Here is a 25,323-nt window from a genome sequence, read left to right as displayed (position 1 = left end):
CAGGCCACAGACGGGCCGATAGCCATCCGAGCCCCACATAGTCCACATAGTTCCCCCAGATCGTTTCTTTTTTTACTCCCCTCTTAAACGAAATACCTATATAAAACATAGTATTAAACCCCCCCGTGGGGTCTTTGGTCATATAACCTAAGAATAGTATAGGAAAGAAAAACTGTATAAGGTTGTATATATTTTTAAGCTACGTTTTTAGTATAGCTACTGTAGTGTTACGTAGCCGTAGATCCTGATACTATAGCGCTATGTATGAACGGCCGGATACCGTAGTTTGTACGATACTGTAGCCCTAAAAACTACCGTAATAAGCGAGAAGCAAGTAGACACGGTATTCGGGGCTGATACTGTAATTTAATAGAAGTACAATCGTATTTAGGTTCTATGTCTTTCCCGCATGGTAGTCTTCTCCTTCTCTCAGCCTCTGCTTCTTCTCTCTTATTCAAGACCTGCTAGGAACGACCATGTCTGTATCTCCTCCGCTTTCTTTGCACCCCCTCCTGGATGGTTGAATTATACTCTTTTGTGGAGTTTGTTGTATATTGACACTTTTTCTCCTAGGAATTCTACCGTGCTGCCCCCCGGCACCTATTGGGGCCAATATCAAGATATCACCAAATCCAATACCCACCTGAGCGTGGCAGAGAGATTGTGGGTCGCATGGTATGCGTGGGTGCAGAATGATGTCCTGGCCACCGGAATCATGTCTTTCGTCATCCATGAGTTGTTCTACTTCGGCCGCTCTCTTCCATGGATCTTCATCGATAGCTTGGGTTTCTTCAAGAGATATAAGATTCAAAGTGTAAGTGGCAAGCCTAACACCTGGCAACTAGCTGAAATCAACCCAATTCTAGTCGCCATCAAAACTAACGTTCTGCTTCAGAGCAAAGTACCTTCATTACGCGAGCAATGGGATTGCGCCAAGTTTGTGCTTCTGAGCCACTTCACCGTCGAACTTCCTCAAATCTGGTATGTTCCTGCCCTCGACGGAGTGGTATTCTACCTGACGTTTGCTTCTCGGGCCCGATTGAGTACTAACGGCTCCTCTAGGCTTTTCCATCCAATGGCCCAGTTCTGCGGTTTATCAACATCGATTCCTTTTCCGTCTCCCTGGACTATGACATATCAGATTGCAATATTTTTCGTGATGGAGGACACTTGGCACTATTTTTTCCACCGAGCTCTTCATTGGGGTCCACTCTACAAGGCTATTCACAAAATTCACCATCAGTATTCCGCACCATTTGGTTTGGCCGCCGAATATGCTTCTCCTATTGAAGTCATGATTCTCGGCTTCGGGACTGTCAGCTCCCCGATCCTCTGGTGTGCTTTCACCGGTAACCTGCATATTCTCACTATGTACATCTGGATTGTGTTGCGCTTGTCCCAGGCTATCGATGCTCACAGTGGATACGAATTTCCTTGGAGTCTTCACCATTTCTTGCCTTTCTGGGCTGGTGCTGACCATCACGACCTCCACCATGAGAAATTCATTGGGAACTACTCAAGCAGCTTCCGCTGGTGGGACTACCTCCTTGACACCGAATACACTCCGGATGCCCTGAAGCGCCGAAGAGGGAAAAATGTGAAGGCAAAGAAGACACAATGAGCTGAGCGTTAGCAGTGACGGTTTGCCTATTCTCTCTTCAATTTGGGCGTAGGCTCTTCTGGAGCTATTTACCTGATAGATGATAGCCTTTCTTATGGTACCCAATCCGTTGCGACCCCATACCCGCAAGGGGTAGATGGGGTCGCCACCATGTAATTGAATTCGCCATGTAATTGAGCTTTTGTTCAATGCAGCAAATATATTTTGAATTTTCTCGCCAAAAATACTACAAGATAATATCTACAAGTGGATTCAGATTTAACCCGATTGAACCCAGAGTAGGCGTAGGAGTGCCCTCTCTACCCTGGTGTTGAGAACGCCGTTTTTCAATGCGCTTAAGTTCAGTCGTGGACTGCGACGGGGGCAACTGGCGTATAATCTGACATACCAAAAGTGGAACATCATTGGGGTTGCACTTGACCAACGCTACGACACTTCTCCAGTCATCGTTCGTGACAACCATCCAAGTGCACCTTATGATGGTACCAAGTTTTGGCCTCATGCAACACCTGGTCATCGCGCTCCACAGGTTTGGCTACCAGATCGCTCGGCTTTACTAGATCACCTCGGGGAAGAGTTTACATATAACCTTCGACTATATAATTAATCAACTTTATAATAGTACGACCAACCATGAATCTCAGCCCCATAAAGATCAGATTATATCTCTTTTTTAAACCGGCGGTATCATCAACTATATAGTAATTTGTTTCTACTTGTAAAGTGAGAGTGGATCTAAATTAATTCCTGGTAACATGAACCAATGAGAGAATTATGAACCAGTGGCACAGTTACTTAAGGCGTCCATAATTTGCACCCTCTAGACAGCTGCTATCCTGGATACCAAAATTCCACTACTGTTCCTGGGTGCTTGACAGCCTATAAAAATAGAATACCATGGAAGATGATTGTATTGGTTCAGTTCTATTTATGAAAAATATATTCTATAGCAGACCGAAAAGAAGGAGAATACCGTGAAAATGAAATCAGAGAACAGACACTTCGACTAGAATCCCCTATGCATGAAAGAAAACCATGGTATATGTTGCTAAAAAATAGTAATAATGGTATGTGATCTGATCCATCTTTTTCGAGGAGCTTACTACCAAGCGAGTGGCCAGGATAGTGGCAAAGACCAAGTGGACGACTCCTGTGGAGATTCTCAACAGGGAAGGCGTGGGAAGAAGAAGTGAAATTCTAACAACAAGACTCACACAAGCTTCGGTGATGATGAGAAGTCCTGTGCCTGCCCGTAGGAGGTCTACTGCCTTCGGTGGTAGAATCAACGGCAGTGTTTGTCGCTTTTGTTGGCGGTCGCCTTCCACATCATGGAATTCCTGGACATGGATGGTAAGGGCAAACCACAGGAATAGTAGGATATCGAGGTGGGGAACCATTTGGATTGTCGGAACCGCATGGCTGATCACAGCGTCAAGCAGCTTCAGCTGGATTGTCGCCCCCACAGCAGTGAAAGCATTGCGCATCAACCAGTGATTGAATCTGGGCCAGGAATAATGTAATGCCACCCAAATCTGCCAGATGACCAAATATACAGCTGCATCGCGCCCCGAAATGCATAAAACTGCGATAGCGGGCAGAGACCAACTGAGGAACCAGCGCCGTGATGCTTCCTCTTTGGTCAGTAGCCCAGCGGGAATGGGTCGGAAGGGCTTATTGATGATATCTTCTTCTATTGATGTGATCTGATTGGCAATGTCGAAGACATAGGCAAATGCAATCGTGGCGAGAGCAAACGGCGGGATGATCTCTAGATACTGTATTGGGCCTAGTGGAGAGGCCACAAGTCGAGCAGTGAGACACGCAACAGCATTGCCCAAATGTGCGGTGGCATTATCTCTCAAAAGTGCCCAAGTTATATGAAGTTCCCTTGCAACCCAGCCAGACGGCGCTTGTAGAAATTGCGTAGTATGCCTAGCTCAGTTAGATAATAAGTGCAGAATGAAGATAATGGAACGAATTTCCCACATATTTCGAAAGGAGTATATTTTCTGTTGGCTTTCAAGTTTTGATTATTCTATAATCCTGGAAATCGGTTTTATATTTAGGCCATCACAAAATCAATGGATATGTCCAGTTATATAACTGTCATATGCATACGAAGTACCAATCCAAGTATCATCTGATACTAAACCAGCCCCTTACAGGCTGGAGGCCTAAAGATATGCATTTCAAGTGGGAGGGAATTGATTGAGACACGAGCTTATTGGCGATCATCGTCTGCCACGTTCAGTCTATTCTTATTTCGCTACCTTTCTCACCAAACAACCACGAATTCGGTCAAAAGATTTCAGGCTCCAAAGGTGCATTCGTCATCAAACCCACTGCCGATTACCGTTCAATGTACACTTAATCACACCACATTTGAATTGTGGCTTAAGAAAAAGAATGAATTTTAAGTCTGTGTGGGCGCCTGAGAAATAAAACCCTCGAACCTAAGCCTAGCTTCTACATGTCACGTCGTCAGATGTATGATTGACCCCGAGTATTTTGGTCTCGACGGAGATCAATTGCTGGATTTCTGTCCTATCTTTATGGATCGTCCTGTATATGGAGTAGTTTCTATTGTATTCTCTTATCTTCAACCTACCACCTGCCTACCTGCCACCCACCCATTTGCCGTACTTGCCTACTTGCCTACCTACTACCATCGAATACAAAGAGATTAGACAGTTCCGCAATTTCCTTTCATATTACAAAATATACCTTTCATGAAAGAATCCAAATCTAAGATTTATAATATACCTAGTTATTTGAGCTAGGTTGGCCAGTAGGTATACTCCAGGGCTCCCGCTCGTGCTCAGCCGATACTGGAGATAAAAAGAAACAACCATTCACCATCCTAAATAGAAGCAGCATCTCACTAGCTACTAAGAGAGGCCTCCGTAACAGAGTGAACATTATCTTTCTCACGAGTAGAGATAGCCTCATTTGTTTCTGCGGTATCAATCCAGTCCACGTGTGTAGTTGCTGCATCGATAACCGCATCCTCGGTGACAAGGTTAAAGCCCGTGTACAGTAGTCCAGGTACGCTGACAAGGAAAGTTATAACATTCGCCCACAACTGCCAAATCAAAGAGACATTGCATGCCCCAAGAATAAATGCTGCTGTTGATCCGGCTGAGCCAATGGCCGTTCTGCATCTAGAATTAGCCATTCCTTCTTGTCTAAATATTCCTTTGCGTTCACGCATGTCCACTTACGCAAGTCCAACGAAGGTGGCAACGCTGCCGGGGTCAAGACCGAGTGAGCCTAAAATAATCCATTAGAATACGTTTCAGTTTTCGCTTCTGAATGAAATTATCTATACTTACCAATAATCCAATAACCAGTAACCATTGCAGAGTTCTCAATTAGCCCGTATAAGATAAAGAGCAGGCAGGATTTGATAAACACTGGGTCTGTAATGTCTATGATTGTAGTCTGCTTATCGTATTGGTATTGGACGACAAGACCATAGATCCCTATATCCGAGAATCAGCAAAGAACACAGATGGAAATATCGAATGTTCTTTTCGTACAAGTTAAAAGTGTTAGAATTGTAAAGCTGACAACAGCAACGCGAGCACGCGATTTACGGCTCCATCTGGCATTATCAAGGAGATAGCCCTGGAGAGGCCCAATGAAAGTTGGCCCAACTGTTATTCCCGTTAGATGCCCTGACTTAACGGCCGAGCCACGCTAGCCACTTACCCAAGTAGAAAAGCGTGCTAAGGAGAGCACGAGCGCGGACACTGTGGTACTGGGCATTCCAAGTCCACATATAGGATAGATCCCATTGCTGGTGGCCGTTAGCTCGATTGAACCAGTGGAAAGAAAAGGCCATAGAGACTAACCCAGTATATTAAGAATGGAAGGAGGATATGAAAGCTCTTTAGCCCTAATGTTCGACGAAGACCTGCAAGCTCCCCTTTCCACGATTGGAACCGATGAGCGCTCACGCGGGACCCGTCTCCACGAACGACTTGATGTGGCTGAGGGATGGTCATTGCCGCGGGCAGTCCAAGTGCCATAATAGATATGAAAACAAAGTATGTCGCTTTATAGAGGTTAGCAAATGTACTTTTTCTTTCATATAGTCAATAGACTAATCTTACAGTCTGAAACTCGTCCGGCTTGAGATTGACGGATATTGAGGCCGAGGGATATCATGCCACCCAAAGACGAGGCAAAATTCTGAAGAGTGAATTTGGTAGCCACTGCCCGACCACGCTCCTGGACGGGAGGATCTAGAAATGTGTTAAATATGCGACAGGGCGCGAAGTGGAAGGAAACATACACACGAGATTGATGGCTCCGGATGCTGTCCACAGAAATACACCACTGGTGCCACAAGTTAACCCACCAAGAATGGGAAACCACCTAATTTTGTTAGATCGTCATTCAATGCTTTTAATTACTAGGGAAAGACTTGCTTGTTGCCAAATGCTGCGTTCGTATATAAAGCCGCTGCGCTTGATCAATATATGAGCCGAGAAAGAAATGTTGCAATTCCAATCACTAACCTGCATAAGGGGCATAGCCCAATGTCCCAAGGACAAGCGTCCACTTGGTACCGATCTTGTTGCAGATAATACCAGTGAAGAACCCACCAACCGTGAGAGCACCAAATGTCACCGCATTTACAACATTCGATAAGGATGCCGTTTCTTCTCCGGCAGCCTTTGTATCCGATGTTAGCCAACACAGAAAATTACACTAAAGTGTGAAGGAAGACTAACCCCTAAGCCCTACAGAGAAATATTAGCTCGAACTCAGAAGGCACGTTAAATTCACTCACATTCAATGCTCCAAACATTCCCGGGTGACAAAAGGCCGTCCAGGCCACGATGGCGACACTATACCTATTATCAAAGTATTAGACTAAGAGCTCAAAATCCAGAATAGAAAATAAACACATACCATGGGTGTAATCTGATTCTTTGCAAGTGGGAAGACATATTCTGAGATTCCTAGTAGAACAAAGATTGATATAATTCATATTGAGCTGGTACTACTCAGCTTTATAAACGATCCTAACTCCGCGCGTAGCTCATCTAGCGATGCGCACGAGCAAACAAGTAATACGAATGTAAGCTTTGTGGAGACAATCTTGGAAGAATTGGAGGCACAAGCCGAAGAGTAGTGATTGGCTCTACACGGAAAAGCCGGAGACAGGGAATTGACGCCATCGCGATGAAAGATGGCTACGACTAAATCAACTTCATCCCGGGGCCCACAACGTTGCTTAATAATATCACAGTTGTAACCGATTTAGTCTGTAGGGATGGCGAAATCATAAGAGTTTAACCAACATTGATAGAAACTTAGTGGTGCCAATTACTGTAGTTTGTTTGCCTATGAGGGCCAACTCGGAATTCCAACGGATAGTCTTGAGTTTTACCATTTGCTAATTAAAAAAAGGAAATTTAAACCAATTGAATTGAACTGCATTGAATATATGCTATCCATCAAAGGCGAGAGCTCAATTTCTCTGCATTATCCTGGGCACGGGCGTCCTCTGCCTTGTAAGCTTTCTTCCATACCTCTTGGATCTGTTTTGCTGGTTAATCTACTGTTTTTCTTTCGGGAAGCTTTTCCTTCCAGTAGAATAAAAACTTACATCGTAGTGATACAACCAGTGGTGGTCTTCGCTCCATTTATCAGATACGGTCCTTGCCACCGCATCGTCGAATGGAACGGGTACTTCGATTGCGGCGTCGGATTTGGCAAACTCATCCAGGATACCATACTAGTAGGAGAGAGTTAGTCAAGATCTTCTGTGGCCTACCTAGGTGGGAAGGTCAACATACTAGCTGTTCATAGTGCGGCGATCGGACATTGTCAAAAAGCTGTAATCCCTGGCCCACGGGAAGATCCCTCTCGTATGCCCATTTCACACTCTGCGTAAGTACAAAAACATCTTCCAGCGCAAAGCCAGCTCCAGCACCTGCTCTTTTGTTAGAAGATTTTATATCGAGCCTCTAAATGGCTTATCTTACCAAAAGCACCAGATAGCGCTGGAAGCTAGTCAGCGGTAATTTCTTTTGCGTATTGGACAATAAACTCACGATGTGAAGCATCTCCGATCAACGCAATGGATCCACGGGAGATCACAGTGGAGAGTCGTGGTCCAGCAAATAAGGCAAACCTCTTGACTTCCTTCACTTCGTCTAGAACTGCCTGTACAATAGGCGCAAATTCCTAATAGGCTTGGATTAGAAAATCGGCCATAACGCGGATCAATTTGCTTACCTTGTATGGCTTTCGGAACTCTTCCAAAGTTGCATCCTCACCCCAGCTCACCTTTGCAATTTCCCCAGAGACCTCAGCCATTGTTGTTACCTCGTAAATATTATTGTTGAGGTTGCAAGTATAAACCCAGTCCTTGGGGCCATGCCAAAATGTCACTGCGTCTGGGAAGTTGGGAATGCGAAGGAGCTTGTCAGCATCCACCAGGGCTCGGTAAGCTGTACGGCCTGTGTAGCCGATGCGATGATCGGGGAACGCAAAGCTCCGGGCGACCTCGAAGAAGATTAGTTTGAAATATCGCATAATGGAGGGAGATATGATGTTTCCTACCGACCGAACACCATCTGCGCCCACAAGCAGGTCGGCCTCATCAGTGTGGCCATCTTCGAATCGGAGCGACAGCGTTCCATTAGGGAGTTCAACAATCTCTACGAGTCGACTCGAGAGCCTCAAGAGGGAGGCATCTACCCCATCTAGTAAGCCTCGTTGGAGTACAGTTCGTAGAGCTCGTGCGTGTTTGTGTCGCGGAGGCGTGTCTAGTAAAACAGTCAATGTTTGGCTCAAGGCTGGGAGAAGATTAAATTCTCACCCTTTTGTCCATTGGAAAGAAGCAGCTCCCCAGTCCGCCCATTTCTATGTTGCACAGAGTGTCCATCCGCCGATCGAAAGAAGTCGCTTGGGTCAATGTTTTCTAGCACACCAAACGCATCTAATAGTCGCCATGTATTTCTCTGCAGACTAATACCAGTGCCGACTTCACGTAGTTCACGAGCTTGCTCATAGATCTTTAGATCTACAAAAGGAAGTTTTGCAAATTCAATGGCAGCTCCGAGTCCAGCAGGACCAGCTCCGATAATAACTACTCGAAGCTTTGAGGTGGTGTTGGAATTCGCCATGATAGATAGAGATAGGAAAAGATGATGTCTAGATTAGAACATTAGAACATTAGAATAAGCACTGAATACGAAAACATCACATTAAATAATACGATCATTTATCCTAATATCAGGCTGTCGGGTCGTTCCGATAAATGTTCAGGACCCCTCTTGTACCAAGGTACCTCGTATGTTGCTCAAGCTCTCAATGGCGTGATTTAGGTAATGGCATCGCAAGCCGGATGTTCCGTGTGTAGCGAATCAGAATAAATATCAATATCACACTCTATAAGAGTATAAGAGCAAAGGCCGTTTCGTACGGGGATATTTCAAATTACACTCAACTAGTACGAATGACGTGACAGCTAATCTCAACCGAGTAAACTTGGTGATCTTGATTCTTTATCCATAGTATCGTGTGATTGGAGTTGAAGTCTCACATTTTACTTAGAATTACAATTATACAATGCCATATCCAGATCGGGACCCTTTCGTGACGCCTGCTGCTGCCACAGCATATCCTCACAGGGTCTCACGCGCCTCTGCAGTTAGTTCCACTCCCATTGATTTCAACTAGCCGCTGTAGATTACTAAATCCATATCAAATAGGCGTGTCAAACATGCCGTTTCAAGAAGGTGCGATGTAGTGAGGCCAAACCAAAATGCTCGTTCTGCGCAAAGAATGGCTTTCGATGCGACTACCGACTTCGTCCTGATTCTTTGTAAGTGAATGAACTCTCCTAGCTAGGTTTTTCAATATTTTCACAAGTTAATCCATCAATTCCTAGGAGCTCTTCCAGCGTGGCTCCCTTTGCTGGGCGCTTGGAAGCTGTTGAGCAGTCCCTCGACAATATTCTTCGGATATTACAACGCTTGGAAGGATCCAAAGAACAGAAAGAGTCAGATGCCATAGCTACTGCGGAACGGGGCCACGGTATCTTTGAGCCAAAAGATACATCACCTGGAAATCAGGTCAGATCGTTGACTTTGGCGGATCAAAATGGCTCAGATCCTTTTCTGGACATACTTCGATTCTGCCAGTTTCCTTCGTCAGAACAGCTCTTAAGATACGTCGAGGGATTCTTTGACAAAGTATGTCCTTTGTATCCGATTATCTGCGATCAGGTTGCACTAGCGGCAGCGTCCAATATTGCAGAGCATGGATTTTCATCCCATGTGATGACTTGCTTGGTGACACTGCTGGTCGCTATATTTAAAGCGCATAACTCTCTGGGGCAAGATCAAGGACTGAGAGAATTCCAAATGGCAAATTATATGTTTTCTGGTCTTAAGAAAGAGTTTAGTCTTGAGTTTGCTCAGGTGGAAATTCTTTCGGCGATATTTCTATATCGCAAAGGACATGTCCTAGAGGCATGGCAGCATGTCCACTCAGGATGTACAACACTGTATGTGGCGATCCAGCGGTATGTTTTCGATATCAGTTCCAGTACAGGAGTATCCAGACTTATTAAATTGGCAGAGATTTGAGTCTCAAAGTTGTTCGCGATCAGACACATCGCAATACCACTCTACGTCTCTTCTGGATATCTTTATATTTTGAAAGGTAACTTACATCGGACCTCAGACACCCATCGATACTAATTTGTATTTATTAGAGATATACTCATGGAATATAACGACTTGCCCTTGACATGCCTTTCTAAACTGGAGCACCTCCTCCCTCTCCCTCTCGGCTGCGAAGAATCGGCAACACTTCACATGCAACCTGCAACACGAATAATCTACACATTTTTTCTTGCAGAGATATCTCTAAAGGCCATTTTGACTCGAGTTTATGAAACACCTCCTAATCAACTTTTGCAGGGAGAATATTCCAACTATCAACTATCACCAGTGGCAAATGAATTGGAGGCACAGCTAGCTAAGTGGACACAAGAAATTCCAGAATTTCTAGATTGGTCCATTCAGCCGGATGAGGGTACTCTGACCCAAATCGGGACTCGTGTGAAGCTCCTATATTGGCTCGCACGCTTTTTGCTCTATCGCCCTTTGGTTCAATACGTGGCTTTGAATCCGGAGGCTTCACTGGGGATTCAGAGCTGGGTGTTGTTTCAGTCAGCCTTAGATACAGGAGCCCATCTTGTCCGGGTGTTTTTGGTAGAGGAGTCGGAGACAGAGCCAATATTGTATACGCGGTATGTGTATTTCTTTACCTAGTATAATGCTTGATTCTAACAATAATATAGGATTCTATCAGTGGTGACAGATTTGGAAGATGCACATAGCAAGGGCCTATTAAATAGCCATGGAAATATGCTTGCGTATGCAAAAGCGAAAGCTGCTGAACTGTATCATGTACCTCCCAAGACCCATGTGTCTAAAGCATCTGTCGGAAGTCAAGAGTGAATATCTGGGTTTTACATTTGAATGCATAGACACAGCCTATACTGCATATATTGGGATATGGGTATTCTAGGATACGAGTCGGTATTTATGGCATAACTTGTTGCATAAAAACTTTTCATGAAACCCAGTAATAAAGAGACACCGTCTGCTCCAAATGTATTTGGTATAACTTTCTATATCTGTGCCTTGAACAACGTAGCTTTTTGTGTTCGTTATTCTAAGTAGCCTGTGTATTCCTTTCCCAAGGTCTCAAAGTGCTCTAAAGGGTAGTCTATAATACTTCATTTCCCAAATGTATTTACAAATGACCAAAATCTCCTGACTATCATCGTACCTGGTTGATAATCTCACCAACACACCACTTCTCAATCGTGGTCTTCACCGCAGCCTGTAGGTTTTGCAACGTCCTTTCAGAATACCAGGCAAGATGAGGTGTCAACACCAAGTTCAAACCCGCTGCTTCTGGACTTAACAGCGGGGAATCGCCTCTCCCAGCAGGTTCTGTGGCGTAAACATCTGTAGCTGCGCCTGAAATCGCCCCACGCTTGAGAGCTTCAACGAGGGCTTGCTCGTCGACAATCCCACCTCTTGCAACATTAACCAACACGGCATGTGGGGACATAATCTGCAACTCCGCAGTAGAGATCATGTTGAGCGTCTCGGTGCTTCGTGGCAAGCACAAAACAACCACAGTCGACTTTTTCAACCCGTCTTCGAACAGAACCCGACCCGCTCGAGGAGATGCACCTTTCCGCTCAGCAATAATCACATTCATCCCGAGACCCTTTGCCATGGCCTCGATACGTTTGCCTAGCGATCCGTACCCGACAATACACACAGTCTCATCACTACACAGCAGCGGGGCTTTTCCATCAGGTGCACGAACCCGACTGAGCAATGAGCCATTGGTCTTCCACTCAGTATCAAGTGACAAGTCCGCAGGAACTGCAACTGTGGCATTGTGAAGCTCGATGAACTTCCGTCGAGTAGCAAAGTAAAGTCCAATGGCATGCTCACTGACACTGTCAATATTAGAGCTGGGACAATTGCACACGGTGATTCCTCGTGCGGACGCAGCTGCTACATCGACACAGTCTGTGCCGGTCGCCATGATTGCTATGAGGCGGAGTTTTGGGGTGACTTCAGCGCTGAGGGTCTCTGCCGTCAGGCGTGTTGTTGTTGTCACGATGATTGTGGCATCTTTAACGCGGCTGGGTAGATCGACGGGATCGGTCCATCGATGGACTGCGCGAGTATGCGGCCCTGGTAGATCGAATTCGGGGATTGGGCAATGAACAGCCTCAATGGCGACGATGTGGTGGGTGATGTTCTCTGCCATGATCAAGGGTGAGGGGAGACAGAGGATGTGATATTTGCTTTGAAGATCTTCAACTGATTTCCCCGCCCTAGATATCTTCAAGGCCGAATCCGGGCAGTGTGTGATGACTGATACCGAGAGTAGCCGAGATGGGTCTCGGGATAATGCCGATATGTCGCCGATCAAGGGGCCGGATGAACATATCCGGGAGGATTCCAAGGTTGGGCTCTTAAAAATTGAAAACGTTATTTACGCCCTGTCAACTACAACGATCAATTTGTGTCGGAGTCAGACTGTTGCTCCCCACATATCATCCACTTGTACCTTAGTACTTCGTATACATTCGTATACTTGGACCGATGATAGCCGATATCAACTCTTATGCTTGACAATCCCAAACTCCACACTATCAACCTTGATGTACTTATAATCCTTCATAACACTTGTGTCAATTATTCTTACAAGCTCTTGTTTGTTAAATGATCGCCATCATGTCGGGACAAAAGGCACCATATGGTATGAAAGTCTAGAATAACACAGAGTTGATATGCGCTGACTCTTCCTAGTCACCCTCGATGTATTCACATCACAGAGGTATGATTTTCTCCATCGTGTCAATACAAATGACCCAATGGCAACTAATTGGGTGCAATAGGTTCAAGGGAAACCCTGTCGCTATTGTGAAGCTCAGCGATGTCAAGTTGTCACAAGAACAAAAGCAACAAATCGCCAAGGAATTTAACTTCTCTGAGACAGTGTTCTTGCATCCCGCCACAGGAGATGGAAATCCTCGGGTAGACATTTTCACTCCTGTCAACGAGATGGAGTTTGCTGGCCATCCCATCATTGGCGCTGGCCACTTCCTCTTCCGCCAAGTATTGGCCGATACTCCCAATCGCTCAAACGCCCTCACTGTAACGACCAAGGCCGGACCCGTTCCGATATCATATGATCCAGCCAACGAGGTTGTATCCGCCGAGGTCCCCCATAATATCCATATCCACCAGCAGGGTGCGACAGCAAGTCATATCCTTCCTGTTCAACCAAGTTTGAAGGGGGTTTCGGATCTGCAGGGCCTAGCAGAGGCATCGCCAGTAGTCTCCGTGGTCAAAGGTGTCACATATGCGTTGGTGGACCTGACTGAAAGATCAGATATATTCGCCAATATCGTGCCCGGTGGAAGTCCAGACCTTGATCTTGATGAGGGATGGTCGCCTTCTTTCACCGGGATCATGTATCACCGGCATCTTGGGTCTCGTACAGAGGGAGACTTGGTGATTTGGGATCTTCGTGTCCGCATGATCGCAATTGATCTAGAGGATCCTGCTTGTGGTAGTGGGGGGTGTTCTCTCGGAGCTTACCTTGCCCTATCGAATGGCCAGAAGGGCCGTAACCACCGGTTCTATATTGATCAGGGAATTGAGATGGGCAGGGATAGTCATATCATTGTGGATGTGCTCTTGGATGAGGACAGGAAGAAGGTCTCCACTATCAAACTTGCCGGTCATGCCGCATTTGTAGCGGAAGGAGACATCTTTGTTGATTGAATAACCCATGGGGAGTGGGAAAGGAGAACTAAAGAGATGGTTTATTAGATTTTTGCCGAGCTTTAGGTGAATTCGAATTCATGGAAATCCCTATTGGACATTATGGAGGAAATGAATAATTACAGTCCCTTGCTAAAAAAGTTCTCCTATCTCTTTAAGTAGCGGCTCCTTCTGTACGGCCTCGACCTTCGTTTTTCCAGAAATTGTCTCCGCCACACCCATAGCGCGACAAAGGTCAATCAGAGACCCATCCATCGGAGCTTCATAAACAAGAAGGCCAAGGGCAAATAACAGCCCATGCAAGGATTCCACGCTCTCGTCCTCGCGAGAAACAGCCTCAAGCAACGACGCGGTCAATTCGACCTGATCTTCCTCGGACAAAGGATCAGGCTTGCCATCTAAACGGGCGTTATGATTGAACGAGGCAAGATTGTATGCAAAAGAAGCGGCGACAACACGGAGGCTGGTTTGTGAGTCTAGGAGGGAGTTGGTCGCGAGACGGAGGCAGGTCTCGCGGAGTGGGGATGAGGAGGAGGTGAGTTGCTCTGGGTATAGAGGAGTGCTGAAGAGATTACAGGCTAGTTGGAGAGCCACAATGCGGAGATTGTATGGACATGAGGATAAATCGTCTTGTGATAGGGGTGCAAGGAGGGTTAGGAGGGTTGCGTGTTGGGCTTCTTCGGCGAAATATCCGCTTGCACGTGGGTCAAGCAGAAGAAGACGAACGAGATCAACCACGGCAAAATGACTGCCACTGGGAAGCGTTGAGTATGTGGAGGTCAATGTTGTGGCAAATGTATGCAAATCAGGGACCCTGATATCGGCCACAGGTCCGGTGGTTGACAGACGCAACTTCACAAACTCAATAACCTGCGCAACACCTTGACCATCCTTAAATGTGTCAGGAAGCTTTTGGAGGAGTTTCTCGAGTGGTGGGACCTTCTTGTACATGACGAAAGTCGTAATCTCTCGCTGGAGACTTGGAAGTCGTAGTTGACGATGGGGGTGGGCTGGGTGTGCCATCTCTAAGAGCATACGAACATTTCCCACTAGCTTAGCCGGCGTTGCACCGCTCCATTGATCCATCTTTTGGCCCTTCAAAAATGTCATAAAGGTAGGAGTCGAGTGCACGCTGTACTTCATGCCCACATCGCGAGCTATGCCAATGTCGACTTTGATGAGAGTACCTCGCTCACCTGCTTCTGCTGCAAGTTGATCATAAGTTGGGTAGACCGCCTTGCAGGGCGGACACGTTGACGATGTGAAGAAAATAACGGCGCAGGAATTGGAAGCACCAGACAGCTCACTTTGTAGTTGATTGAGGTTGCTCACCATGCGGACTGTGCCTGCTGCTGGATGAGCCACTGGCTGAGGTGTGGGAGGGACAGCCCTTGCTGTGGTTGGTTGAACACTAGGCCCAGGGGCAGGACCTGTCCCGGTGCCTTGAGTGACACCCTTAAGGGCCATCTCAATCTGAGGTTTCATCATTTGCCCAAATGGAGTTTCGAGGAAAGCGCGAGGTAGGTTGATAATGTTCTCAGGGATACTTTTACCGACAAGGAACATTGAAAGATCTTGAGTAAAGTTGTTGCAGTTGTGAAGAAAAAGGTCGTATGACTAGAGCTGATTAGCCATAGTTCCATTGCTGAAGTTATTCATGAACAAACCTCGGGCGTATAAATGGTTGCTAACGAGCCCAGGTATTCTTCAATAACATCACTTGGAAGCTCAGTGGTGCCCAACTTCACGACCTCCATGGGCTGTCCATGATGGGTACTCCCTGGGGCAGCGGTCTGAATACCCTGGCCGAAGTAATATTCGATCCCGTTGAGGACAATGGATGTATGATAGATGGCATCCATCTGCGTCCCTGTCAGGGCAAGGGAGTACTGTGCAAATTAGAGACTACTCGCTTTCAATGGCGCGTTCGAACATACCATTCGGGCCAGACCCTATATTCCAAATTAGTTGAGGTTTACCACGTGTAGAATTGAAACCCCTACCTTTGAAAGGTCGTATACATATAGTGAGACATCCATGATGAAACAGGTGTCCGATGTAGAAGAGAGTAACCCTTTGAAGTGAAAGTCGAGATAAAGTGCCCTTAAAGTGCGACCTACGCAGGCTCCAATCCGATAACGTCAGCACCGGCATGCCTGCCACAGGTGCTATCACCTTCGATCGTCTTCTATAACATTTTGTATGGACGTGATATTTGATATTTTCACTTTATCAAAATGGAATGTAGCTTTGTTCATTGACGCGATCTCATTTCTCGCTATTTCCTACCTCCAAAATTAATAACTGATCTCGATATATCCGTAGACATCTGGACATCCAAAATTAGAGAAGTTATGTATGTAGTATATATCAGGAGCCAAATACAAAATGGACTTTGCATTTTTATATGTTTTAAATAGTCATTTATGCGCATAATTGTGTGCTAGACAGCTGTGAAGCTGAAGTGCTGCATCCATAGATCGTTTTCCAATCGCGGCTCTCCCCACCTTCGTCACCCCCGGGGCCAAATCCTCATTTTGTCCATGTCAACACCCTTCCAAAGCTGCAAGTCCTGCCAGTGATACCCACATGGTAAGAAATCCCAGATATCCTCAATACTCCAAACCAAATCTGACTTCCTCGCAGCCTCCCAAAAAACGCGGAGGCGCAGCTAGCTCCTCCGCACCGGCAGCACCCAAGCGCGGACGCGCATCCAAGCTCGCCAAGGAGAACAACATCACGGCCGAAGAAGAAAACGAAATAAAAGAAGTATTCCAGCTATTCTCTGACAAGAATGCAGACTTCCCGGAGGAGAAGGAGGGAGTCATTCCCCGGGAAGACGTGCGCAAAGCACTGGTGTAGGCTTCCCTACCACTCGACCCGAGCAATTTACAACAATCGACAATACCTACAACTCCCCACGCCCTTCCTCAATTGCCTACTCTCAATTTATAACTACAAATACTAACAACTCTCCCTTCAACAGCGCTCTTGGCCTCCCCCCACCGACTCAACCGAACTCGCAGAAATCCTCTCCGCACTGGATCCAACTCTAAGCGGATACGTGCCCTACAGCCCCTTCGTTTCAATAGCAGCAGCCAAGCTACGCTCGCGCGATGATGACGCCATGGCTGCCGAGGTGGACGATGCGTACCAGCTATTCACGCGCGGCACGGATGGCCCTATTACACTGTCGCATCTGCGGCGCATTGCGCGCGAATTGAAGGAGGATAGTGTGGGCGATGACCTGCTCAAGGATATGATCCTTGAAGGGAATGGAGGTGCTGGGTTGAGTGCTGGTGTTACTTTGGAGCAGTTTCATGATGTCATGACAAGAGCTGGTGTGTTTTAGAAGTGGGGGATTTGTGTAGATCTTTGATGGGACTGCATTTCTTGTTTTCATGGATAAAAGGGTGGGGTTCGGCGTTTAGTTTGGCATCTTCTTTTAGCAGGGAGTCCGAGGTTTGGAGATTTTGAAGGGATTCCAAGATTGTTCGAAATTGATTGTCATTTGTAATGTCCCATTGTGAGTGTAGATACATGCTTTCCTCCACCGGCTTCTGCGAAAGACATGAAAGAATTAAGCCTGCTGGTACTAGCAAAAGAAAAAAGGTAAAAAAGAGGTAGAGAAACACAGCCAGTGAAAAAAAGAAGCAGAACAAAAGGAGCACAGAAGGAGATATGACCCGCGCATCAACCATAAAGAACTCCCGAGAATATTTGCGGAACTTGTATCATGCAGGAGCCACGATGGAGGAAAGTGAAAGCAGTCGTTTAACCGTTTAGGAGATCTCGTCAGCCATGCCGATGTCCTGGTTGGCGTTGACCTGGGGGACAGTGGCGTTGACGGGAGCAGTGCCTTCAGCAGGGGGGGGCATCAGTGCTGAAGTAGTCAACCATCTCGGCATCAAGTTCCTCAACAGTCTTGGGCTTTCCACGGCCGGCGTTGCGGCCACGAGGGCGGGCAGGGCCCTTTCCGCGGCGGCTTCCCTTCTCAGTGGTGGTGGTCTTGTTTTCCTTGGCCTTGGGGGCAGTGGCAGACTTGGGCCGAGCCTTCTGACTGTAAATGAATAAGCATATGAGTCTGGACCGCTAGAATGGACGTCAACTTACGCAACGCGCTCAGTGAGAGGCTTGGCAGCAGGGACAGCAGGAACGTGAGACGCATCGTAGACAACTTCGATCTATCATACAGGTCAGTAAATGTTGCAATTATGGTTAGCCAGAGCAAAAGGATTTACCTTCATGGGGCGACCATCGACGAGGAGTCCGTTGAGCTCCTTGGTAGCCTTGGCAGCGGTGTCTGCCCTGGCGAACTGGATAGAGGCGATGCCACGGCTAGTACCATTCTGGTTGTAGGTGAGCATGACTCGTCTGACGGGGCCAGCAGACTTGTTGAAGTATTCCTATATCGCAAACAAAGACGATCAGTATTTTCGTCAGACAATTTGAATGAAAGCGCGGTTCTCGAGTGTCGGAAGTATGGCGGCGCAAACGACGACAGCCAAAGGAGAGAGCATCAGCGAGCACACAGCATCAATCTATCGTCCGTTCCATCCTAGCATTGGAACATGGAACATATAGCTCCATATTTGTAACCCCATCCGAGAGGTCGCAAATTTGCTCCCCAAAATGGAACATAAAACCCACAAACATACATAGTAGTATGGAATCTTCACACCAACCACAAATCCATCAAGCAATCACAACAAGTCCTTCAACAAAAGCATTCTTTCACGTCACCGCCATCAAGGAAGAGATTGTCAACTGGAATCTATTTGCCCATGTATGTGTCATCCCAACAGAGTAGGGCCATTCCAGACACAGTTTAAACTTCTCCAAGTCACTGAAATAGGTAATCACCCCATAGCAGCAAGACTCTTCACGGAGAGACTGGAGACAAGTGTCTCGAATAGGTAGGTTTCAGTATGCCCTCTGAAGCTGTTGACCACTGTTCCACTGATGCGCTCGCTGATGCCCGTATGGATCTCAAAGTAGAATGACATGAAGGAAATGCGCAGGGTTGAAGAAGAGAGGTCAGGATGATGAGTTTTCATCAATCATCCTCGGCATAGTACTCAGAGAACAAGGCGGGTGGATTCCTATGTGGGAATCGACACGAGCAATGTACATCTTTTCACCGTACTACAACACAGTTTGACTTCTTGTCCTGCAGAGCGCCAGCAATGTGTATATATTTGCAGAGACATGTAGAAGGAGCAAACTGTGTGTGCCGTGCATCGAGGAATATCCATCGATGTGAGAGGAGGTAGAGAGAGGTCGGAGAGTCGGTCGAAATCGTTTGCGCCGCGAGATTCTCGAAAAAAGAGATGGCGATGAAAGCCAATATGAGAGCCTTTAGATCAACATACCTTGACATTGGCCTCGGACACATCGGAAGGCTGAGAAGATTAGCACATGAACAAGTAGATATGTCAGAAGAGCGAGAACTTACCAATCCGCTGACAAGAATCTTGCTAGAACCGGTCTGGGCGACAGGGGCTGGGTGAGCAGCCTTGGGAGCAGCCTTGGTGGACTTCTTCACACCTCCGACGGCGGATGGCTTAGTCGCAGCGCGGCGGGAACCAGCACGGCGACGAGCAGTGTGGCGAGTGGTCTGGCGACGGCTGCCGACGAGATCATCAAGGGACTTATCAAGGTTGGCAGACATGACTGCGACGGGTAGCAAAGCTGGCGATTTGCAGGTTCAGCAAGAGTCACTGGATGAACGCGTCGTGGATGATATGCGACCTAGGATTTAAGTCGCGTTTAAAGGAAGAAGTTGAGATCACTGGATTCTGGAAACGGGATGAAGTAGGTATGTGTTGAAAAGGATGAGTCTTGAAGGGAGGAAGGATACGAGAGAGTGAGGAGAGGGGGCAAGTCGTAGCCTGATTCTGCGCTAAACCCGTTTTGGCGGCGCCCAATGCAAACAACATCAACCAATTTGATTGGATGAATGCTATTGAGCCCCAATGAAAGGTCCAAGGTACATATCCATGTACCTACATGCTTTGTTCCCCTTTTTTGTCTAAATTAACCTATTGTCCCATTGTTATGTGAGATCCACGTGATACTGAATACAAATCTTTATTATTTTAAAACAAGCAGAAATCCATTATGTGCAGGTCCAGCCTTGGAGAATAGACTATGGAAAAACACGCACCCAACTCCAAACGCGAGAGTCGTGAAGCAGACGACTCAGTAACAAATAAACAAGACTAACGCTCTGAGTTTGCAATATGTACTAGCTCTTGAGAGCTTCCAACCGACCGCGCATCTGCGCGAGGGTGGCTTCTTGGTCTTCGAATTCCTCCTCGACTTCTGGAGATTCCGGCTCTGAGATTTTGGCCACAGGTGGTGCCGTAACGGGCTGGGCCTGGGCGAGTTTTCCCTGCAAAACTTCCTGCAAGATCTTCTCAATTTCAGATTCTGCTTCGTCTTCCTCATCTTCGAAGACGGAAGGGTCCATAGTAGCATCATCAACCATCTCTTCGATAATGCCTGCCCTGACTAGTTCCGAAGACAGCTGGTGCATGGTCGCAGATAATTGGGGCAGCCGGACCAGGGTGTTCACATCCTTCATGATCCCAGTTGACTTTTGAAGACTACCCTGGATTTTGCGCGCGGAGAAGGCTTCATTGACCTGCATTCCCACACTCTGTAGTTGAGCTCGGCTGGTATTCAATCGTGTGGTCTGTTTCCGAATGCGCACCAGCTCCCTTGCAAAGACCTTGGTGTCATTGTGAGCCTGTTTGGCCTGGGATGGATTTCGCTGGGCCCGTTTAGAGGCATTGACGATGTGCTGGCGGGTCAGACTGTCACTGGCTTTTAGCCGGGCTAGATCGCGGTCGAGTTGCCGTGTATTCGTGCGTATTAAAGCATTGCATTTTCTCATCTGACAGATTATTCTTTATCAGTGTCATGTTTCCAGGCATTAACGGGCCACCGCACCAACTGCCTACCTGGGCTTGTGGGTCGGGCCCAAAGAATACCGCCTTCAGACTCTCCATGAATACAGTCTTGCGGTAATAGAGATGGAAAGCGGTGATTTTTTTTTAAAAAAATAAGGCAAATAGGCAAATCAAAAGCGTCGGGAATGTTCAACGAAGGATTTAAGTCCCAGGTGAGTTGTGATCAGCGATTAAGGCTCATACACGGTGCATCGTCTTAGAGATAGGCGGGGCAAGGCTAATTCGTTGGCTATGTTGGCGCGGTTTTGAACCTTCGGGGTACTGTATGGTAGGATTCTTGTCGAAGACCAGAATCGCTAGGTCTTCGGCTCGGTCTTCAGATCAGTATACACTGATGCGACTGTCAATATTCAAGCCTGGCAGTACTTTGAAGTGCCACGCTCAGCGTCCTAGCCGGGAGCGGAAACTGAGTCAGCTCTGATGTAATACGATGTCCCACATAATTAATGCCTGAGGCATGCTTCTACCAGTTTCTACAACATAGCACCTAGGTAGGTCGTGAATGAGCTTCTCCTACACTTCTTCTCCTCCCTTTGACCACGATTTCTATCTCCCTCCCTTTTCTCAATTCTTCCAGTTATCTTTCCATCCCTAATTCAATATGTCTCAAACTTTGACTCCCGAAGGTACGTTGTTACTGCTCTACTGCTTCCCCGCTCTCGAACGCGGGACTGCACATTTTGCATGGAATTTACTATGACGTTATCCAATGTTTAAGACTGCCTTGAAACATCCACTATGCCAATTCTACAATTTCATTTGTAAATGAGATCAAGGCGCTAACATGCTGTTTCGTTTCAGTTACATGGGCTCAGCGTTCATCCGACTCGGACCCTGAGCGCAACTACCTTTACGTGAACATCAAGGCTGCCGAGGTTCCCAAGGCCGATGCTACCCTCAGCATCACCGAGAAGAATGTCTCTTTCAAGGGCACTTCCCGGAAGGGCGTAACATACAACGTCTCCCTGGACCTCTTTGCCGAGATCGACCCCGAGAACTCCAAAGTCAACCACACCGACCGCGACGTCGAGCTCGTGCTCCGGAAGAAGGAGCTCAAGGAAGAGTTCTGGCCCCGCCTTCTCGAGAGCAAGCAGAAGATGCACTTCCTGAAGACCAACTTTGACAAGGTATGCTTGATCATTCTAATTTATGATGGATGTTGGCTAATCGCATGCAGTGGGTCGACGAGGATGAGCAGGATGAGGCTGGTGAAGATGACTACGCCAACAACTTCGGCGGTTTCGGTGGTGAGGGTGGTGACCCCAATGCTGGTGCCGGTGGTCTAGGCAACATCGACTTCTCCAAGCTTGGCGGTATGCCCGGCATGGGTGGAATGGGTGGCATGCCCGACCTCAGTGCTCTGGCTGGCGGTATGGGCGGTGTGCCCGGTGGTGAAGGTGCCGAGGAGGACGATGTAAGTTTGCTCGCCTATCAGTGATCTGTGATTATCTACTAATACAACTCTGCAGGAGGACCTTCCTGAGCTCGAAGAGGCCGACGGCCAGAAGTCCACCAAGATCCAGGAAATTTCTTAAATGTGAGATGCCTGTTTTCTGCGAAATCTATGACGACCAGAAACGAAAAATGAGGGCGCTTTAAGACGCCTACGGGATGATGGCTTGAAATATGGATTTGCTTGGGTTTTCGCCGTTCATTGACTGCAAGGATATTTTGACCAGGCAGCTTTGAACCAAGGCCAACCTTTATACATAGTAGATCTATTTCATTGAAAACATCCCAATGATTGATGAAGCGTGATGAGTGGTCATTGCAGCCCCAGAGGTTTTCATGTAGAGCTATATAGACCAGGTAGCTGTACCTCGGTACGGCCTACAGCATAGTTGTAGGTATATCGTAGGTGGACTTGTTTCGGAGACATCTCCACGGTTAGCTCCTTCCTAGGCTGATCAACCTTCTTGCACGGCGTGGTGACAGCCATGTGGAGGTGAGGAGTTGGTTTTTCAAAGGCAATAATAAAATATCAACTTCATGTTAAGTGGCCTCTGTGTTTAGGAGATTCTCTAGGATATTTCTCATTATAATAGGTGCCGGTGCCTTGACTATTTACACCGTAATTGGATAGCTTTTTTTTTTTTTTTTTTTAGATATTTGGTAGCGATTGGAAGCCATATAAACATGAATAAAAGACTCCAAACCGTCAAACTATTTAAATATAAATGTTTCAATATGCGTTCTATTATGTCGTGGCGTACAGATAATTTACATAACGAGAGGCCCTATTGTGGGTGTGGAGGGCACAATATTAGTGGGCATATGACGCATGTCAATATGAAGAGCACATGCTCAAAACTTCGATATTGTACACCAGTGATAGAATTCCGAGAAAACAGTGATTCTCTAGTAAAAACATTGAATCTTCAAGACAATTATATATAAATCTCATATCAGTCTACATATGTACTTCTTTGATATTTCGACTCGCACCGCAGACCTGTGGACGCTGGAGTAAAAAAGACCCGCACCGTCATTGGTTAACCAAAAATTACCGTCACACTCTCACACCCCTCGTTTTCGAGAACATTTCACTCTACAACCAACCCTGGCATTCCTGCCCACTCGATATCATCTTTCTTAGATCTCCCTGTCATTCTTTCGGGTTTCATTAGCGTCTTTTCTTTATCTCATTCTCACCAAACTGAGGCGCACCCTGCACAGGCGCATTTTCACATTTTTACTCTTCCCCGAATCCGCGACGTCACGTCCGCCCAACCGTCGCCATGCCTCCCAAGAAGGCCGATCAGCCTAAGAAGAAGAAGGCCACCGTTGAGGATAAGTCCTTTGGTATGAAAAATGTACGTCATACCCTCGATCCAAAGTCTTTGAAAAGCGAGCCCACTCGCGATATACCCCAACGTGCCCTAACGTTCAATATAGAAAAAAGGTGGTGCCGCCAAGAAGCAGATCCAACAGTTGCAAGCACAAGCCGCAAGCAACAAGAACCTAGACGAGAAGAGGAAGGCCGCCGAAAAAGAGAAGCGTGAGGCCGAGAAGGCGGCCGCTGAGCGGGCCAGGAAAGAGAACCTTGAGTTGTTCAAACCCGTGCAGGTCCAGAAGGTTGCCTTCGGTGTTGACCCGAAGACTGTCCTCTGTATTTTCTTCAAGCAGGGTCACTGCGAGAAGGGCCGGAAGTGCAAATTCTCACACGACCCCAATGTCGAGCGCAAAGCAGCCAAGAAGGATTTGTACACCGACACCCGTGATGAGAAGGCCGCCGAAGAAGAGAAGAAGCAGAAGGATACCATGGACGACTGGGATGAGGAGAAACTACGCAGTGTCGTTCTGAGCAAACACGGCAACCCACGCACAACCACCGACAAGGTGTGCAAATTCTTCATCGAAGCAGTGGAGAACCAGAAATACGGTTGGTTCTGGACTTGTCCAAATGGAGGAGACAAGTGCATGTACAAGCACAGCTTGCCACCAGGGTATGTCTTTCTGCCATTTATGGGTGCCTAGTATGCAATACTAACAGCGGGGATAGATTCGTTCTGAAGACAAGGGAGCAAAGAGCCGCTGAGAAGGCCCTTAAGGACAAGTCGCCTTTGAACACTCTCACCCTAGAGGACTGGCTCGATTCCGAGCGTCACAAGCTGACTGGCACCCTCACACCCGTCAACGAGGAGACCTTCGCCAAGTGGAAGAAGGAGCGTATGGACAAGAAGGCCGCCGAGTTCCAAGCACAGCAGGCTAAGGAGGCTACTGGTCGTACACTGTTCGAGAGCGGAAACTGGGCTGAGGAGGATAGTGAGGCCGAGGAGGGCGAGGACGAGAGTGGAACCTGGAACTTGTCAGTCATGCGACGAGAGACCGAGAGGCTGCGTGAACAAAAGGAAGAGGAACGTCTGCTCAAGCTCGGTGGTGGGACTCTGCCAACAAGCACACCCACAAGTATACCTGAAACTGTCACACCTGAAGCTGTGGGTTGAGTCCCTCCACATCCTCACGATACTAGATTCGTGGGCCCTTGAGGATCCTTCTCCCCCAGCCACATGCAACCTTGAAGTTTGTTTCGTGTTGCTGTGGGGTCGGATCTCGATGTCGAGTGATCGCTACAATCGCTTGCCCAAACCGCTCGCTTTGTATGCAACCTCGCTCATCACTGAGGGCTCGGTTGGTCGCCTTTTCTTCCCAACCTCCATACGTGTGTACTAAAAATGTCATGCGTAGAGGAAAAGGTCAAGGCTGACTAGCCACGGGGGCACAAAGGCTTTATAAGTCTTGTATGTCCCATGTGACGGAAGAATCAACGGCCGATATACCTTTTGATAGCACCTCGTTATTTTGTTGGTAGCAAAAAGTTCGTTCATTCAAATGAACCTGATGACTTTTATTTTTCTATGTATCAGATTGC

The 25,323-nt window shown here is 47.1% G+C and overlaps 12 protein-coding genes across 12 annotated transcripts; 6 read left to right on the top strand and 6 right to left on the bottom strand.

Moving 5' to 3' along the window:
• Positions 1-260: 260 nt before the first annotated feature.
• On the top strand, positions 261-1,621 carry N7487_005834 (sterol desaturase family protein; the record flags this gene model as incomplete). The annotated part of the gene is made up of 5 exons (XM_056873581.1): positions 261-288; positions 460-478; positions 574-814; positions 896-981; positions 1,063-1,621. 5 exons carry the CDS (start codon positions 261-263, stop codon positions 1,619-1,621), a joined length of 933 nt encoding a protein of 310 aa, XP_056731301.1.
• Positions 1,622-2,607: 986 nt separating this feature from the next.
• N7487_005833 (uncharacterized protein) lies at positions 2,608-6,579 on the bottom strand (the record flags this gene model as incomplete). Its single annotated transcript, XM_056873580.1, has 15 exons — positions 2,608-2,637; positions 2,836-3,553; positions 4,504-4,776; positions 4,843-4,891; positions 4,954-5,103; positions 5,161-5,277; positions 5,333-5,420; positions 5,476-5,678; positions 5,737-5,868; positions 5,919-5,962; positions 6,040-6,088; positions 6,145-6,301; positions 6,361-6,369; positions 6,420-6,477; positions 6,542-6,579. Coding segments are annotated over 14 exons (1,368 nt in total). The 3' UTR covers positions 2,608-2,637; positions 2,836-3,552.
• A 510-nt stretch (positions 6,580-7,089) lies between these two features.
• Positions 7,090-8,766, bottom strand: N7487_005832 (uncharacterized protein; the record flags this gene model as incomplete). The annotated part of the gene is made up of 7 exons (XM_056873579.1): positions 7,090-7,173; positions 7,242-7,370; positions 7,432-7,568; positions 7,621-7,638; positions 7,690-7,822; positions 7,874-8,406; positions 8,460-8,766. 7 exons carry the CDS (start codon positions 8,764-8,766, stop codon positions 7,090-7,092), a joined length of 1,341 nt encoding a protein of 446 aa, XP_056731299.1.
• Positions 8,767-9,427: 661 nt separating this feature from the next.
• N7487_005831 (fungal specific transcription factor domain-containing protein) lies at positions 9,428-11,112 on the top strand (the record flags this gene model as incomplete). The annotated part of the gene is made up of 4 exons (XM_056873578.1): positions 9,428-9,467; positions 9,515-10,169; positions 10,362-10,901; positions 10,953-11,112. The coding sequence occupies 4 exons, from the start codon at positions 9,428-9,430 to the stop codon at positions 11,110-11,112; spliced, it is 1,395 nt and encodes a 464-aa protein (XP_056731298.1).
• Positions 11,113-11,437: 325 nt separating this feature from the next.
• On the bottom strand, positions 11,438-12,451 carry N7487_005830 (D-isomer specific 2-hydroxyacid dehydrogenase family protein; the record flags this gene model as incomplete). Its single annotated transcript, XM_056873577.1, has 1 exon — positions 11,438-12,451. The coding sequence occupies one exon, from the start codon at positions 12,449-12,451 to the stop codon at positions 11,438-11,440; it is 1,014 nt and encodes a 337-aa protein (XP_056731297.1).
• Positions 12,452-12,921: 470 nt separating this feature from the next.
• Positions 12,922-13,977, top strand: N7487_005829 (PhzF family phenazine biosynthesis protein; the record flags this gene model as incomplete). The annotated part of the gene is made up of 3 exons (XM_056873576.1): positions 12,922-12,946; positions 12,997-13,024; positions 13,086-13,977. 3 exons carry the CDS (start codon positions 12,922-12,924, stop codon positions 13,975-13,977), a joined length of 945 nt encoding a protein of 314 aa, XP_056731296.1.
• Positions 13,978-14,109: 132 nt separating this feature from the next.
• N7487_005828 (bifunctional C97 family peptidase/thioredoxin family protein) lies at positions 14,110-16,138 on the bottom strand (the record flags this gene model as incomplete). The annotated part of the gene is made up of 4 exons (XM_056873575.1): positions 15,981-16,138; positions 15,915-15,929; positions 15,645-15,866; positions 14,110-15,594 (listed from the first exon to the last, which is right to left on the bottom strand). Exons 1-4 carry the CDS (start codon positions 16,014-16,016, stop codon positions 14,110-14,112), a joined length of 1,758 nt encoding a protein of 585 aa, XP_056731295.1. The 5' UTR covers positions 16,017-16,138.
• A 428-nt stretch (positions 16,139-16,566) lies between these two features.
• Positions 16,567-17,329, top strand: N7487_005827 (EF-hand superfamily Ca2+-modulated protein; the record flags this gene model as incomplete). Its single annotated transcript, XM_056873574.1, has 3 exons — positions 16,567-16,569; positions 16,624-16,818; positions 16,964-17,329. The coding sequence occupies 3 exons, from the start codon at positions 16,567-16,569 to the stop codon at positions 17,327-17,329; spliced, it is 564 nt and encodes a 187-aa protein (XP_056731294.1).
• Positions 17,330-17,838: 509 nt separating this feature from the next.
• On the bottom strand, positions 17,839-19,648 carry N7487_005826 (putative RNA annealing protein Yra1; the record flags this gene model as incomplete). The annotated part of the gene is made up of 5 exons (XM_056873573.1): positions 17,839-18,037; positions 18,091-18,161; positions 18,219-18,383; positions 19,350-19,379; positions 19,433-19,648. 5 exons carry the CDS (start codon positions 19,646-19,648, stop codon positions 17,839-17,841), a joined length of 681 nt encoding a protein of 226 aa, XP_056731293.1.
• A 444-nt stretch (positions 19,649-20,092) lies between these two features.
• On the bottom strand, positions 20,093-21,014 carry N7487_005825 (ESCRT-III subunit protein VPS24). The gene is made up of 2 exons (XM_056873572.1): positions 20,943-21,014; positions 20,093-20,875 (listed from the first exon to the last, which is right to left on the bottom strand). Exons 1-2 carry the CDS (start codon positions 20,988-20,990, stop codon positions 20,225-20,227), a joined length of 699 nt encoding a protein of 232 aa, XP_056731292.1. The 5' UTR covers positions 20,991-21,014; the 3' UTR covers positions 20,093-20,224.
• A 423-nt stretch (positions 21,015-21,437) lies between these two features.
• Positions 21,438-22,715, top strand: wos2 (Hsp90 cochaperone SBA1). Its single transcript, XM_056873571.1, has 4 exons — positions 21,438-21,577; positions 21,753-22,078; positions 22,129-22,365; positions 22,421-22,715. The coding sequence occupies exons 1-4, from the start codon at positions 21,553-21,555 to the stop codon at positions 22,484-22,486; spliced, it is 654 nt and encodes a 217-aa protein (XP_056731291.1). The 5' UTR covers positions 21,438-21,552; the 3' UTR covers positions 22,487-22,715.
• Positions 22,716-23,371: 656 nt separating this feature from the next.
• Positions 23,372-25,295, top strand: N7487_005823 (translation machinery-associated protein TMA46). Its single transcript, XM_056873570.1, has 3 exons — positions 23,372-23,764; positions 23,847-24,397; positions 24,454-25,295. Exons 1-3 carry the CDS (start codon positions 23,690-23,692, stop codon positions 24,896-24,898), a joined length of 1,071 nt encoding a protein of 356 aa, XP_056731290.1. The 5' UTR covers positions 23,372-23,689; the 3' UTR covers positions 24,899-25,295.
• Positions 25,296-25,323: the final 28 nt, after the last annotated feature.

This window comes from Penicillium crustosum (assembly GCF_028827405.1).
Source record: "Penicillium crustosum strain IBT 35664 chromosome Unknown utg000002l_segment0_segment0, whole genome shotgun sequence".
NCBI lineage: Eukaryota > Fungi > Ascomycota > Eurotiomycetes > Eurotiales > Aspergillaceae > Penicillium > Penicillium crustosum.
The sequence above is the reverse complement of the archived record's forward strand: the minus strand, read 5'-3'. Positions and strand labels throughout refer to the sequence as shown.